We start from the raw sequence: 15,957 nt of genomic DNA on the forward strand, positions 1-15,957 counted from the left end.
ATTTTCTTTTAGCTTGGTTTGGAGAAGACATGGCAAATGAATACGTCCTGTGTGGTAGAATGTCCTGTGAACTGTCAGCTTTCTGACTGGTCCCCTTGGTCTGAGTGCTCTCAAACATGTGGCCTTACAGGTCAGTACGTATCTTTGCAATATTTTAAAGACTGAGCTTTGTTTTCTTTTTTTTTCTTTCTTTAGTAAGAGCAATAATATGTCTTTTCACAGAACTATGAAATGTAGCTAGCTAGGGAGAGTGATGGGGAACTAAATCTGCCTTATTCATGGAAATAATATGCTTCAATGAGACCGTGCTCACTGAAGATAATGAGCATTTGGCCCAGAATAGTTTCTGACTCTGGGAACAAAGTGAGATACAGTAAATGATATATTGAAACAACATTAACACTGGTGTGAATATTTATTTTTCAGCAGGTGGGGGGAGGAAGTAGAGAGAGGGATTTCCTCCTAAGTTTTATTAGTGATGAGTTTAGAACAACTAAACTTGTAGAAGAGCACAGTGATTAAACCCAACTCACTGCAGAATTTAATATTTGTAAGCACAAAACAAGGGCTGGGGGACAAGTCATTTTCACTGTGATAACATTCATTTATTTTTTTCCAAAATGTTGCTAGCCACTATCTCACATTTTTTTAAATCACATCTGTGTCAGAAAGTGGATATCAAAGGCACATTCTAGTTATGGAGGAACTCTTGTTAATTTGTACTGATATGTCTCAGAATAAGGACCTGAAAGCAGCATTGTGCCAGGTAACTGAGGTGTACAGACTACTGAAAGAGAAAGGTAGAAACCCATCTATGAAGCCTCTTCATTCTGTACTCATGTCTGGAATATCTGGAATACGTCACTACAGATACTACAGATAGTGGATGGTTAGCAGTATATGGAATCCAGTTTCAACTGCTGGGCTCAGAGTAAAAGGATACTGCAATTTTTTGTGTTCCTTGGGGAGTGCACCACAGGGAAAAGGGTCTAGGCAAAAGCATTTGAAAGCTCTGGCCACCTCAGGATACCAACAGAAAGAGCTATGGATTTTTTAATGGTAACGGTTAATAATTTGATACTGCGGTATCTAATAATGTAATAATGTTTCAGTTCTTGACATCACCTCTCCAAACATGACTTCTACATTCAAATAATCTACACTTCTATATTCAAAATAATCCTTATAGAGTGAGAATTGAACCAACAGCTCTATTAAAGGCTTAAATATGTCACAAGATTTTCCTTTACAAGCTTCTGTTTATATACAAGACCTGAACAATTGACCTGATATTTTTCTGAATGAGAGTTATTGTTGCTATCCTTTTTCAAAACGTGAAGGTCGGTCATTATCTGAAATTCCTATGCTTTCCAAATATAGAATTTATTTGTAGAAGTAACAAAATCTATTTTAAATAGTAATGTAAAACAGCTTTCAAATTTTCAGTGTTTTTAACAGATGATGGCAACCTCACATATAAGTCTTGAAGCTGTAATTCTCCTGTTAGGTAGGAAGTTGGAAGTAACTGCTGTTTTTCAATAAGTAATAGCCATCTAATAAACCCAGTGACCACAAAGCTGAATCACTCTTCTGCACCCATGCAAATAACCGTAAAGTTGAGGAAGAATTCTATATATAAAAATTCTGCTTGTTGCTGTTTTTTGGGGTTTTTTTCTTCAGTATTTTTCAAGAAAATATGTTTTTCTCTTGTGACATCTCAGTCGGAGTAGCTGTGAATCCAAGAATGATGAGGCTCTATTTGGTAAACATCTTTCTAGCTAGCTGCAGTGAACACAGCTGTCTGGGAGACTGATATAGTCCTGCTGCTGCATCGTGGCTTGTGTAACTTGCTGTCAGCAAAAGATTTGTGTCATGATCATTAGGTTGTTCAATTCCAAATGCATCAGATTGAAATGTGGAATTAAAGATGAATTGTTTTGGCCCGCTAACACCGGATGTTGTGTGCGTAAGTCTATGTAATGCCTCAGTTTATTATAAGCACCAGTATACAAATTTAAATATATACATCTTATTTCAGACTTGGTTCATATATTTATCTATATTTATGCATATATAGATTAAAATACCACAGCTGTGTTGGTTTTGTGGAAACATTTGCGAGATGCCAAGTCTAGAGCAGCTACTACTGGCACACAAAAATTGTTTTGGCTATGTGACATGACCTCTCTGTAGTGAAGCATAATGTTCTAATGTTCACTGCAAGATGAAAGAAGCGTGAGTTGCTGAAAGAATAAAAATGTCTTCCTCTTTCTGTTTGTATCAGTATTTGAAATAGAACCTATATCTCAATGATGCTGGGTAGCGTACTACTCATGCTTGAAGAGGAGATTAATGTTAGATAAGCCTATTGTATTATAATTTTCTTTGGGTCTGAGTGAAGAATCCTCCATCCCCTGCAAAATCTGCATGTCATGCTATCCAGACAGACAGTGAGGGAAAGTTACAAGCTAAGCGGTTCCTGGTTGTGCGAATCAGACAATCATAGGACACATGAGTCTTGCATTAACTCGTGGAAGAACAGAACATGTTGGTTTCTTCCAGCAGCGAACTCCATATGAGGAGCCAGAATCTCCACTGAAGTGCCACAAACATCACATTCAGAAAAAGTGTTTTCCCCAGGCTGCTGAACTAGGAAATCACTACTTTTGTTTGCTGTTAGAGGAACTATCTGCAATCCTAATCAGACATCCTCCTGAACTTCTTGCAGTACAAATGATAGAATATAAAGTGTCTGACTTGTCTGTTATATGGATTTACATTTTCTGAGAGCCAACAGATCTGCTTTACAATCCAATTTGTCAAATGTGGAAAAAATTACTTTATTCAAACACAATGCTTTTCACAAAAAATAGAACCATATTGAGGAATAAATCAGTCTCACCACTTTGTTGTTAGTTATATTGCTGTTTCTCATTTACAGGAAAAATGATCAGAAGAAGAACCATAAATCAGCCATTTCAGGGTGATGGGAGGCCTTGTCCCTCGCAGATGGAGCAATTCAAACCCTGTCCAGTAAAACCTTGTTATCGATGGCAATATGGTCAATGGTCTGCATGCAAAGTAGAGGTAAAAGCCATATGGGACTTTCAAGTTATGGAGCTTGTCTATCTAGGCATATTTGTGATATGCTCAGATACATGCTTCATAACAGTGTAAACAATTTGCTTCTCCCTCTCTTCTACAAAAACTAAAGATTTGTTCTTAGAGTCCTTATTTGTCAACAGATATAAAATGTCCTACAGATATTCAAATTATAAATGTAAACTTTGGTACCCGAGCAACATCTTTACTAGTAATTGAAATCCTTTTATTGTAAAAGAGTATCTGTGGAAATGGACTGGCATCCTAGAAGAGATCTCCACTTGAGATACTTCTGTGGTTGCAATTCAAAGGCATAATTAGCTCCATACTTTAAGAAACAATGGTAGCAGCCAGCAGAATTTTAGGTTTGGTTTTTTTGTTTGTTTGATTCAGAAGTAAAGAACAAAGTCTCTTTTTTTATTATTTTTTTTTTCCCTACTGGAATTAATAAGTAGTTAATCAAAAAATACTAGAAGACAGAGTGACACGTAGTTCAGATCTAGTCTTTTGGCACTTTCTTCTGTCCAGCATCCATGTGTGTCCTCCTTCCTCAGGATGCTCAATGTGGAGAGGGAACACGAGTGAGGAACATTTCTTGTGTGGTTTTTGACGGATCCATTGAAGACGTTGGCAAAGTAGTAGATGAGGAATTCTGTGGAGAAATAGAGCCTATTATAGATGGCAATAAGAAGATAATACTTGAGGAAACGTGCACTGTCCCTTGTCCAGGTAACAAAGCTATTCAAATAAATGTTGCATTTCAAGATTGGTTGGGTATCATTACAGTTATCAGTGCCTAGCATTAGCCACAGGCAATTAAATCTTTTTCACATGTTTTACTGATTGGATTCATCCATCAAATGACCAACGGAGTTAGTTTCCAGTAGTAGCTTCATGGCAATAAATCAATTAAAAAAAAATACAGGTTTTAAATTTTATAAAAGACATGTTTCAGTCACAGATTGTACCTAATAAGAATATATTTTTTCACAAAATCTTTGGAAATAAAACCTGTGTTTAATTCTGCAAGAAAGAGTTGGTTTTTACAGCTAAATATTTACTTTAACTGCTTAGATCACCTAACACCTAATTAATACTTTTAACAGTGGCTAAGAACTTGATGTCTTTTACGGGTGTCTAAGGAGGTTAAGCTAGGGAGTCTTTTTTGTTTTGGTTTGGGGTTTTTTTGGGTTTTTTTGTTAAAAGGGGATGTTCCAAATGACACTAATATTTTGGTCTCTGAGAAAATATGAATGTTTCTAGCTGTTTTAACTCGCTGGACGTGACATACACTATCATTGCCCTTGCAGATTGAATCCAAAGCAGCTGTTATAAATGATTGGGTCCATGACCCTCATACTGAGAAGGATTAAGAGCCTATATCAGCTGTTTAATTTCCAGGAAAAATCCTCCAGTTCATTTCAAACACTTATTTGTAGAATTTGAAGTATATTGCTGTTGTTGAGTAGTCATTAGTAATGTATCTTCAGAAGTAGTGATTAACTCCTTTAGTTCTAATGTGGCTATCATTCCATACCAGTACTCTGGTTTTGTTATCTTGCAACTCTCCTTTGTCTCAGAAATTTTTTTTAGTTCATTTCAGATTGGACTATAGGTAAAGTTGTCTAAATAAATAGAAAATTATCAAAACCAGAGAGGCTTCCATCACTGCTTTGTGCACAGCATTCCAATTGTATGATTTTCACATTTTTTTACTTATTAAATGAAAATTGGAAGAATAAAAATCTTGTAGTTATGTTCTCTTGTTAGTCAAATATATTAAAAAAATATAGCTGCTTACTGCTTGTTTTTAAAATTTTGCTGAGCAGGAACCTGTTCTTCAACAATCTCACATTTAGCCAGCAAGAATAACTGCCCTGTGGGGATGTGCTAATGATACGCTCCAACTAATGTTTCCAAAAATCACTACTTGTTTTCCTATTATGTATACATCAGTTCTTCAATTATTCATTTCTTCGCATGCTTTCCTAACATTGGCAAATAAAATTCCTTCATTAATCAGGCATCTGGTCAACACAATACTGATTATATCTGTCATCAGTATAATGCAAGGTAGCATGAATTTTTAATAGTTCTTTCACTGAAATAATGAGAACTAAGAGGTTTATTTATGAGTCTGTGCACAGTCTAGTTCCATTTTCTACTGCAGTTTTAACAAAATGGTTTCTTTGTGTTGTGCCTCAGATCTTCCTTAAATGTTCTTTAGCCAATCATGCTAATTAGTGTCATTAGTATAAATTTATTTTTCAGTTTTACACTCTAAAATAACATTCTACAGATCTCTATTAACCTAACATGAAATAGCCAGAGCAGACATTTTAATCACCTTCCCATTTCCCTTTCTTGCAAGAATGTTCCAGCAGTCCCTTCTACTGTCTGTTTAGAGAAATTCTGCATGAGGATAAGCAACAGTTTTCTTTTTAAAACTAGACAATGTGTTCTCTTTCTCAGATCAAAGAAGAATTGTAAACAAGATATATAAATTTAGCGTCAGGCATACAGCGCGCGATACCCTAAAATTTACAAAAATCCAAATATTGGGTGGAGGGTTACTCAGAAATTCAAAATAAGAGTGATCTTATGGGAACGCTACAGGAAACTACGCTGCTTTAGAACAAATAGGCTTTTGTATAATCTTTTTTTACTATTTTCTACTACACAGATATTCAGAGAGTGTAAAAATATTATCTTCTCTTAAGAAGTCATATTTAAAAAGGGGAATGAAAGGAACTATAAAGAGGGAAAATAAATTGGATTTGGACCTTTCTTTCTAAGACATATTCAGTGTGAAAAACTCTTCACATATGATGATTGTTCATCTTATAAAATTGCTATTTGACAGGGGACTGTTACTTGAGAGAGTGGTCAGAATGGAGCCTTTGTCAGTTAACCTGTGTTAATGGTGAGGACCTCGGCTTTGGAGGGATACAAGTCCGATCTCGGGCAGTGATCATTCAGGAATTAGAGAATCAACATCTCTGTCCAGAACAGGCTTTGGAAACAAGACCATGCAATGGTAAGCACCAAAATGCATGTAAGGCTACTTTACTGTAAGAAAAAAAATACAGAACAATAGTTTTGTTTTCTTTCTGTCCATGGTATAAAATTTAGGCAAATACTGATTTTATAGATGTAGAAATGCACTTAAATTTTTGTATTCCATATATCAACTGTAATCAGAAAAACTTTCAAATGCTAACCATCATATGTTACCACTTTAAACACAATCCTTGAAGAATTGATGATCCTTTTTTAATAAAGAAATTTCTTTTTATGATATGGGAAAAATAGTTGCTTTATTTGCTTGACAACTTTAATGAACAGAAATCTTTAAGTTTTGATACGTAACCAAATTCAGATTTCTCTCTGCCCTCTGAATTGTTGTTAATCGCATGACAGTGACATTAAAAAGTCTGTCATGCTTACCACTGGTACTGGAAAAGTATCTAAGAAAAGTAATTTCCTGTACAGACATTCCTTGTCCATTCAGATACTAGACAGATCAGGCAAAAAAGGAATTTTATATTGGAATTTTATATTTATAAGGGAGCTAAGGTGCAGAAGGACTTCATGATTTATCTCAGGCCATATGAAAGGTGTACAGCAGAGCTGAGACATAAAGCCGGATGCAGCCCATGCTGACTGAAGCTCAGCGTTACCAGGAAAGGAACCTGACTCCTAAATGAGTTTTGTGCAACAGATGGGCCACAACCATTTTAAGGTTATTGGAAACATCTGTTCTGCCCACTAACTACATTAGGCTTACTCCACATGCAGTGTGTACAACCATTATAGTTCGTGTCCAGGACACATCTGGTTTATTCTGTACGTATCCAGTAAGTGCAGGAGAGCTTGGGGCCTCCATGTGTGCAGAGCACCCTTCTAAGTTGCTGGGTGAAGGAAGAAAGGGGCCTCCTTAGCCATAAAAGCTGTTAAACATAGTGAGTATGGTCTACTGAGGAGTGCAGCTGGGGCTAGTGGTAGCCTAAAATCTTGTCATCAAATTTCTTGAAAAGTGAATGTTCTCTGTGTAGATGGCCAGTGCTATGAATACAAGTGGATGGCTAGCCCATGGAAGGGATCTTCGCGAACCGTGTGGTGCCAAAGGTCAGATGGTTTAAACGTCACAGGTAACTACTCTTTATATACACACCAAGGCCTGGAAAACAGGTGGATAACATCTTTTCCCAACAAAGTGAATTTTTTGTTATTTTTTTAAAGAGTCTGCTAAAAATACTTGCTCCTGATGTATGAATCGACGTGTTGTTGTCATGAATCATCATGGTTTTGCATACTAAAGATGTAATTTCTTTTCCAGAATTATGCAGCATATAATGCTAAAAGTAAATATAAATATTATCTTCCGTGCTGGACCTGGAATGTTTTACATTTGGGTTTTTGGTTTGGTTTGGTTTTTACCATACGCATGTTTATACTTCTAAATTTAAGGTTTCAGATTTCAAGCCCTGCAACAAATAGAACTTTTATGTATTAAATTAATTTCAGTGCCTATACAGAGGCAGAGAAATATGCATGGCTTGATAATATCATGCATATATCATATATCTCCTTAAAAATTACAAAACATCAAATTTTAATAAATGTGCTAATATAAGTTTATTTCTTTACTTCAATGACATAAATATTTCTTTACTTCAATGACATAAACCTATAGTAGGATACTTCAGTGGACAGATACGGGATGTAGTTACTTTTTGTGCAAACCAACGCACCAAATACTATGAATTAAGAATGACTGAGGTCTTCAAATTTAAGAAAATCTTCATATATATCTATTTATATTAATTTATTTATCAGAATTAGGGTTTCATTTAAGCTAAGAGTTATGCATTTGTTGTTTAAATAATTTTTATATCAGCCCAGGTGATAGTAAAAGAATCCCAGGGATTCTGTGCACATCCTCCATGCCAGACACTGTCAGGTCAGTCAGAGGAGGGGAGCTCTAACTCATGGACTGCCAATACGATACTTCTTGATGATGGAATCCACCACTGCTGTCTGTTGTAACAGTAGAAATAAAATATCTGTATTATTTTTGCAAGGTTTTGAAATAATGATTAATAGCCCAAAGTCTCTTTTGCAAGTGTCACTTTGTGCTGTAAGAATATTAAAATACCTCATCTTCACAACAAATGCAACAGAGCATTATTTATGCACCTTGATTACTTCCTGCCTAGCTAAGATGATTATATGGTAAGTAAAAGTCTAAGTAAGAGTTCTTATTGAGATTAATATATGATATTACCTAGTAAAGATCCTACAGGATTTCAAAATATGTAGCGTCTTAGTGATTATGGCTCTGAGATGTTAAAATCAGAATATGCTCATAAATCACAGTCAGGTACATAAAATAATAGTTTGTTCTGATGTGACTGAATACAGCCATGTGATAAATTCCAGGAAAGACAAGTGTATGAATATGTGTTGTTGGCAGATTTTTCATGACGGGACCTCCTAGGCAGATTAACCTCGGACCTATATTGTATCTCTTTTTTTAAAGTTTGTTTGTACGTGGTTTTAAAGATGAGGTAACTTTCTGATCTGAAATGAAGACTAGTGGAAAATTCAGACCAACGCAATCACCGGTTTCCATGCAATGCAAAACTGCATTTTTTTACATATCCCTGATAATTTTCAAACAAAGCATTTAAGTATAATGTTCTGTGAGAACTTCTCTGCATGAAGGATACAGTTGTGAACCAGATTGTAATTTACATTTGAACATTTTTTTGAAAGTGGTTTGTATAAACTACGGTATTTCAGAGCTTAAACTGATTGGTGCACATACATGATTGATTTAAATGGAGATTACCTATTTTGACCTAGAATCAACTCATATCTCTGATTACTGTGTTTCTTTGCTGCCCTATTGCTGAACATTTGGCTTTAATGTTGTGTATTTTAATTCAGACATTATCAAATTTTATTATGATATTTTAAGGCCTTTATTTATTTTCTTACTTGCATCGTATTATTGTGCTGAGTAGTTCTTTTTTACTTGAAGGTGTTGTTTCCCATGGGCGATGAGGCAACTCTTTCCTTCTGCAGCTTCCTTGGATGACTGATATTTTATTACATAGATTCCCACAGGCATGTGATTTGTATGCTAGGATTTACAATTTTCCTTTCTGGGGGTGGGGAAAACTTATGGCAACCAGCAGGGTTTTCTTTGTTCTTCATCAGCCATCCCGTTAACGCTTCGATCTACGTAACTACATCTAACTGCATCTGCTATGGTCGTGACCAACTTCACCTATCGGGATTTCATCATCATATCGCACCAGTATAAAAATGTTATTAATTTGGGAGATGCAAGATAAGTCATTCTATAGCAGTAAAAATTTGAAACTACACAATGCATATCCCTCTTCTGTAAGACAGAAGGAAACCCATGTACATTCAAACTGATTCTATGTGTATTTTAAAGTCATTCTGGCTGAAATGATAGTGAAAGCCTGATTGTGTGTTTTGGTCCATAACAATAACTGCACTACACATAAAGCTGTAGCAGTGAGAGCTAGGACTGTATAGAAGGGAAAACGACTGAAACCCACTATATCATCAGTGTCATAGCATTCAGTACATCCTGTACTGATAATACTTCTTTCATTCCAAAAAATCTGTCTTAGACTAGCATGAAGTGTGGCTTCATAAGAAGCAAAGCTATAGCATGCGTAAAAGTGACTACTGAGGAGCAGCAGAAAACAGTTATCCATTCATAAACTGGATGAGTAGTTTATTTTCAGTTTGACAGGCAAAGATGTAAATCAAAGATACGCTTTTATTTTCTTTGTGACCACAGTTTTAACGTGTGAGTCATAAGGAGTGCCCTAGAGAACCAAAATCTGTTCCCTCAAGCACAACAAAACATATAAACTGCCTTTTGAGCAATCCACCAAAGGAACAAAGGGAAAAACAAAAGGTTCACTTGCCAAATATTAGTTCTCCAAAATGCACGTGAATGCAAATACATGTGCTGTATCCTGACTCTACCTTTAAGAAAATACTTGATACCAGTTATCCTTCACCTTGGAATAAGAGAAGGACTCTTAAATTCAAATTACCAATAAAATTGTAATCCATGACATACTGTAGCAAATAATGGCATCAGTAATTTCATCAGTGGTGAGGTACTACCATGTCAAAATATGATTTTCTGTCCTACAGGGGGCTGTTTAGTGATGCGCCAACCAGACGCTGACAGGTCATGTAACCCACCGTGCAGTCAACCCCACGCTTACTGCAGTGAGGTATGTGCTACTGCATTGGAGCATAAAACACCCCCGTGAGGGATTCCCACATATCTCTCTGCATTACAAAGTATTTTCAGAGATTTTGCTAATCATTAATTTGTTAAAATCAGCTTCAGATGATTTTCTTCTTTCAATTAAAAGTTGAATAATCTCTGTTGATTTGGTACGAACCTGCATAAAAATATATGAAGAGGTACTCTCCAGGCTAGCCCTCATCAAAACAGTCTTCTCTTCCAGTCATCCATGTTGTTATGCTTTATGGCTCACAGAAAACCGTGTTTTTCTGCTACACAGTGTAAAACACTTGTTCCCTACAGACTAGAACGTGCAGTTGTGAAGACGGATACACTGAAGTTATGTCCTCCGATGGCACACTCGACCAGTGCACTCTCATCCCAGTGGTGGTGATCCCCACCATGGAGGACAAAAAGGGAGATGTGAAAACCAGTCGAGCTGTGAACCCTACCCAGCCCTCCAGTAACCAGTCAGGACGAGGAAGGACCTGGTTTCTACAGCCTTTTGGGCCAGGTGAAGTCATGCAATGAGCAGTTCTTAATGCTAAGTACTGCTGCAGGGGCTGGCATTTACATTTTTGTGATGCCGAGGAAGAAAAGAAAAACCCTTAAGTGTTCATTTAAGAAGACAGGCATCTGCCCTGACTGAAACCAATGGAAGAGACATAAGCAAACCCCTAGCCTGCTCAGCTACTCCATCAGTATATTTAATGAAATTTTGTATTGCAGAGGATTTCCTTTTAATCCCTTCTACCTGTTAAAATTCACAGAAGCTATTTGAAATGTGACTTTAGAAGGGAGGTGGCTGCAAAGTTGCAAGCCAGGATATTAGATCATGCTGTCTCAACCACTAATGCTGCTGACAGAGGAGTGAAAAGGTAGCATTGAATACTGCAGAGGGTAAGGGATGCTTAAAATTTGCAGCCGTAGTGTAAATTGTAGGAAAACCACCAGTATAGATATGCTAATGCTTTTCTGCCATATTCATATTTAAACTAATTCTTGTAAGAAAAGAGCTAACCATATTATTGATATTTAACATAGATACGTTCTAAGTCTCTATAGGCAATATTTGCTTTTATGATGGACTATGTTCTTTAGAGTTGAGCAAGGACATATGTGCAGGAGTGGCAGGAAATATATTGTAAGAGAGTTAGCCCATCAAAAATAGTTTATAAAGTCCATCAAGTAATCAGATTTCAGTAAATATTTCCCAGTACTTGTAAGCATTGAAATAAATAAAACTTTAAGTAACAAATTACTTTCACGTAAAGAGATATGATGCTTGTCCAAAATGTTAATTATATTAAGAGAGCAGTTGGTTATCTTAAGTGTCTTTCAAATCACACAGAGCTAAATATTCTAACACGCTTGTGTCTTAGAGTGTTCATTTCTTTCTAAAGCTTTTATGAATGTTTTTAATCTGAAAATTGAAAACAGTATCTTTACATGCATAATCCATAAAATGCTGCAAATCGAGAACTACAGCAATACTTCTAATAAGCAGATTAAATCATGTTTGGGTTAGAAATACTTATGTTAGATCCCATTAGTCTTACTAGTATTTACTGTTATTTGTACCGTGATACTATATTTGATACCTGCAATAAAATGGTCTTTACTCCAATTAGTTAATACTTTAAAGCACAATAAAAAAAAAGAAAATTAAGCTTTTCTGGTCCTCCTTTAAAAAACAGCATCTTACCAATATGTTATCTTTTACTCATTCTAGTTAACTCCACCTGAAAATGCCAGAGGATGCATTGTAGCAGCCAGAGTGCCAACAATAAGCAAATGTCAAACAGTCGCCTTCAACTATTTAGGAATGTGGATGCTTATGTGAGCTCAGACATGCTTTTTGGAGCAAGGAACAGTTGAGAGATTTCATGAAAACTCACCAATTTTCCAGTAATTCAGGTTAGGAAGGGAACATAGCTCAGATAAAAACCACTGTATTCAATAGAATACTTTATTCAGTGAAGATGTGAGCAAATGTGGAAGAAAGTGAACATTCTGCAGTTCAGATGAAATTTGTGCTTGACTGTTTTAATTCTAGGATTGGGTAAATACTGGAAAGGTTTTGATTTACTCTAGCATGATTATTCTTTTCCTCACTGTTTCTAAGTCTAGATTTAAAATAGTTCTTTCACTGTCTTCAACAAATTATATTGCAGTTCCAGAAAGGAAGATATTTAAACTATCCTATTCAGGTGTCTGTGCTGATGAGAAGAGTTTGAGATGCCACGTCCCTTGTATAGGTAGAAATTATCTGTCCAGGGGAATTCAGAAAGCCTGAGTTAGATGCCTGTAGTTGCATAAGATGAATGACCTCATTAACAGTTCCTTGCTTTGACAAAAATAAATAGATCCATGCACAAGGTAATGCCAGTCTTTTTTTCAAGGACATAATACTATTTTAAAACAGGCAAACCCAAAATAACCCAAACCCCCTTACATATACCAATGAACATAAGCCAAGGAGAGAAGAAATTAACCTATTTAGCAGTACTGAATTCTGAATTCCTCTCATTTGTATTATCATATAATTGGATATGTCAGGTCAAATCTACTGTTCAATCCATCTTTAATGGATCAGTTATTTCAGTTATGTCAGTTATTATCAGTTCTAATGTATCATTAGGTTGATTAATGTAATGAAGCTAATATTTTTTTCTATTAATTAGTCTTGAACAAATTGTCCACATGACTGCAAGTCTTTACATTGCTAAAGAACGGAAACCCTGAACTTAACTGCACAGCAATAGAGAGGGCTACTGAGAATCTGAGCAAAGTCAGTCTGACTAATTTTTGTTATTATTACATTGTAGAAACATCAATTGCATTGATAATGCCTTTTTGTTCTACAGAGGTATCAGGAAGCAATAAGTATTTGGTCAGAAAAATTTTAGCTGTGTTTGCTTACATTGAAAATATACATGACTTCATGAAATAACATTTTTTCTCTTGTAAATGAAATAATTCAGCTTTTTGATGGAATTTTCATTGTCAAGGAGGTGCAATGGCTTGCTAACCTCCTCTAAAAGAATGTTTTCAAAAAGCCATTTAGAAATTTGCAAAATGAGTCAGATAAAAGTAGTGAGTCAAACAGCATGCACTGACCTTGGGTTGTGACTTGCTCATTTGGGGTTCAGAGCAAAACCCCCCAGACAGAGAAAGTCACACCATTTTTCCTGGGAGAAATGGGTGCATCTAGGATCAAGGCAAGCAAGAGAGTGGGATGTATACCTCAGCCTGCAGGAACATCACGTCCAAAATACAAACTGCAGAGGCTGCACATAAATACAGTCCTTATTAACAACAGCCAGTTGTTATAGTCATGACCGTGGGTTATTTATATTATTTTTTTTGGTGTATTTTTGCTTGTTCTGTGAGGGGAAGTTGTTTTATAATGACAAAACTTGCATTTGGTATAGCAAGAAATTGAAAAATTATTACTTTATGCAGTAGTAAAAGTGGTGTGTGTGCAGTTAAGGTATGAATGAGGTAAAACATGCTAAAGGTATTTAAAAACATAAAATTAAATAGCAACAAAAATGAAAATAGCAGGCAGATTGATTTACCAGAACTAGAATGGAAAGTGATGCTAACAACGTAAATGAATCCTGGGCTGATAAACTGTCCTCTGATCGCGCTGAAGGATTGCCCGCTATCAGCGGGCCTGGGGCAGGGTTTCTGGGGGTCTCACTTGCTGCCTCTGCCCCACATCTCGACTCCATTCGCGTTATCCAGACTTTGGCTGAAAAGCAGAACACAAGTGCACAGAGAAGCTATTGCTCAGTTGTTTAATAGTATTTACTCTTACTAAGCTGTAATTGCTAATGAAGACATTTATTTTGGATTATAAAAGTATTTCTGTACTATATCAGAACTAATAATTCAACAAGACTAACTCAAGCACTACTGACTAACATTCATTCCTTTTAGATGGGAGGCTGAAGACCTGGGTTTATGGTGTAGCTGCTGGTGCATTTGTTTTACTCATCTTTATTGTTTCTATGATCTATCTAGCCTGGTGAGTTCTTTAATTATTTACAAACAAGCAGTCCCACACAGACTGTAATGCAAGCGTTTACATATGCTGCTGTAGAAACCACAGGCGCTTCTGTGAACTGCAGTTTTTAATTTTCCATGTCCTTTTGTCCAAGTTCAGGTCAGTGGACACTGGTGGTAGTCTAGATGATGCTCTCCTGAGGTTAGAAGAACTTCTTACAACTATGGGGTAGCTTAGTGTATAGTTTATTTTTGCCTAGTTTATCTCTGTTAAGAATGTACTGTGTCCATGATAATTTCGTTGTGTCTGTATCACGAAATGCAGAGAGAAAAAGCAAGAAGGAAGTTTAGTAATCAGGCAAGTCAGATTTGATATTTGGCAGGATATAGGGAGGCACAACCAAAAAAAAAATTCTTAAAACTTTCTCATGTGTTTTTTCATAAATGAAATAATATTTTGTTGAAAAATCTTAACACATGTGAAAGCAAAGATTTTTTGCAAGAACACATCACCTTTGAGAATGCTCTCCCTGAAGTTTTCTAGGTACTGTTTGGAATTTCTGACGCAAATGACTGTGCAGATGAGGGAGGTGTGGCCGTACACATCAGGCTCTTGGCTGTACTGCATTAGTAGCCATTTGGGGGGCTTCTGGATTTGTTTGCGCTTTAGTAAACCTTCCCAAAATCTCGCTTCTGTCTAAGTAAGGAAAAAAATCTTTTATTTTTTGAGGAAAAGAAAATCTGTTAGCATACAACTCCACTGCAGATTCTTCAGACTGGAATCTGTACAGCTGGTTTGGTAAAAAAAGAATTAGATTTGGGCAGCCTAATTAACATAGCTGAGATAAGATTTTGGACAAGACTGAGGATGCACAGGCCTGATTTAAAAAATGCTTATATTACACTCTAAAAGAAGACAAGTACTAAAGCATGCATTTTCCTTTGGCTTTTAAAACTATATCAAATGGATTGGAAATACTGCTGGATTAAAATCCAATTCAAGGCTAGACAGGGAACGGTTATGGCTAACAACCATATCCCTGCTCTTTATGACTGGTTTGATTATAACAACTAGAATTAACTGTAGTCAATCCAGCAAGTATAATGAGATAAAACTAACCAAAAGATAGAACTTTCCTGTGGAAACCTCTGATGTGTGAAGAGAGGTTAAGATTTGAGTCATATCATTTAAAAGAACTTGATTGCAGCTCCGATACGTGACCAATATTGCGCTGCAGGCTCCAGGTTCTTCTGAAAACTGACTGATCTTGCAGGATTACCTGCCAAGGTTTTCATCAAGTCACATCAGCACCGTAACGGCCTGTTTCTGAACAACTAAACTTTGAATTAGAAGTTGCTTTGGGTTGATAAAGAGATAATTACTGATCGAAGTGAAGGTTTTAGGCTTATACCTTTTACCAATGAACAACCAAATCCATTGTCTTAAAACAACACACTCATCTTTCATTTAAGACTAAAATCCATCTTTGCTATGTTATTAGTTTCTTGTTCTATTTACAAATTATCTTATTGTT

At 36.1% G+C, this 15,957-nt stretch overlaps 1 protein-coding gene across 1 annotated transcript in view; it reads left to right on the plus strand.

Annotated features, from left to right (window-relative positions):
• The window catches only part of THSD7A (thrombospondin type 1 domain containing 7A), a 293,162-nt gene that overhangs the window by 273,362 nt on the left and 3,843 nt on the right, over positions 1-15,957 (plus strand). The window contains exons 22-29 of the mRNA XM_054817889.1: positions 13-130; positions 2,942-3,087; positions 3,657-3,831; positions 5,966-6,139; positions 7,158-7,253; positions 10,312-10,394; positions 10,715-10,925; positions 14,357-14,444. Of these exons, the coding sequence (XP_054673864.1) occupies positions 13-130; positions 2,942-3,087; positions 3,657-3,831; positions 5,966-6,139; positions 7,158-7,253; positions 10,312-10,394; positions 10,715-10,925; positions 14,357-14,444 (1,091 nt within the window). The remainder of the gene's footprint in view (positions 1-12; positions 131-2,941; positions 3,088-3,656; positions 3,832-5,965; positions 6,140-7,157; positions 7,254-10,311; positions 10,395-10,714; positions 10,926-14,356; positions 14,445-15,957) is intronic.

The sequence above is a fragment of the Grus americana genome, chromosome 2 (genome assembly GCF_028858705.1).
Source record: "Grus americana isolate bGruAme1 chromosome 2, bGruAme1.mat, whole genome shotgun sequence".
In the NCBI taxonomy this organism is placed as follows: domain Eukaryota; kingdom Metazoa; phylum Chordata; class Aves; order Gruiformes; family Gruidae; genus Grus; species Grus americana.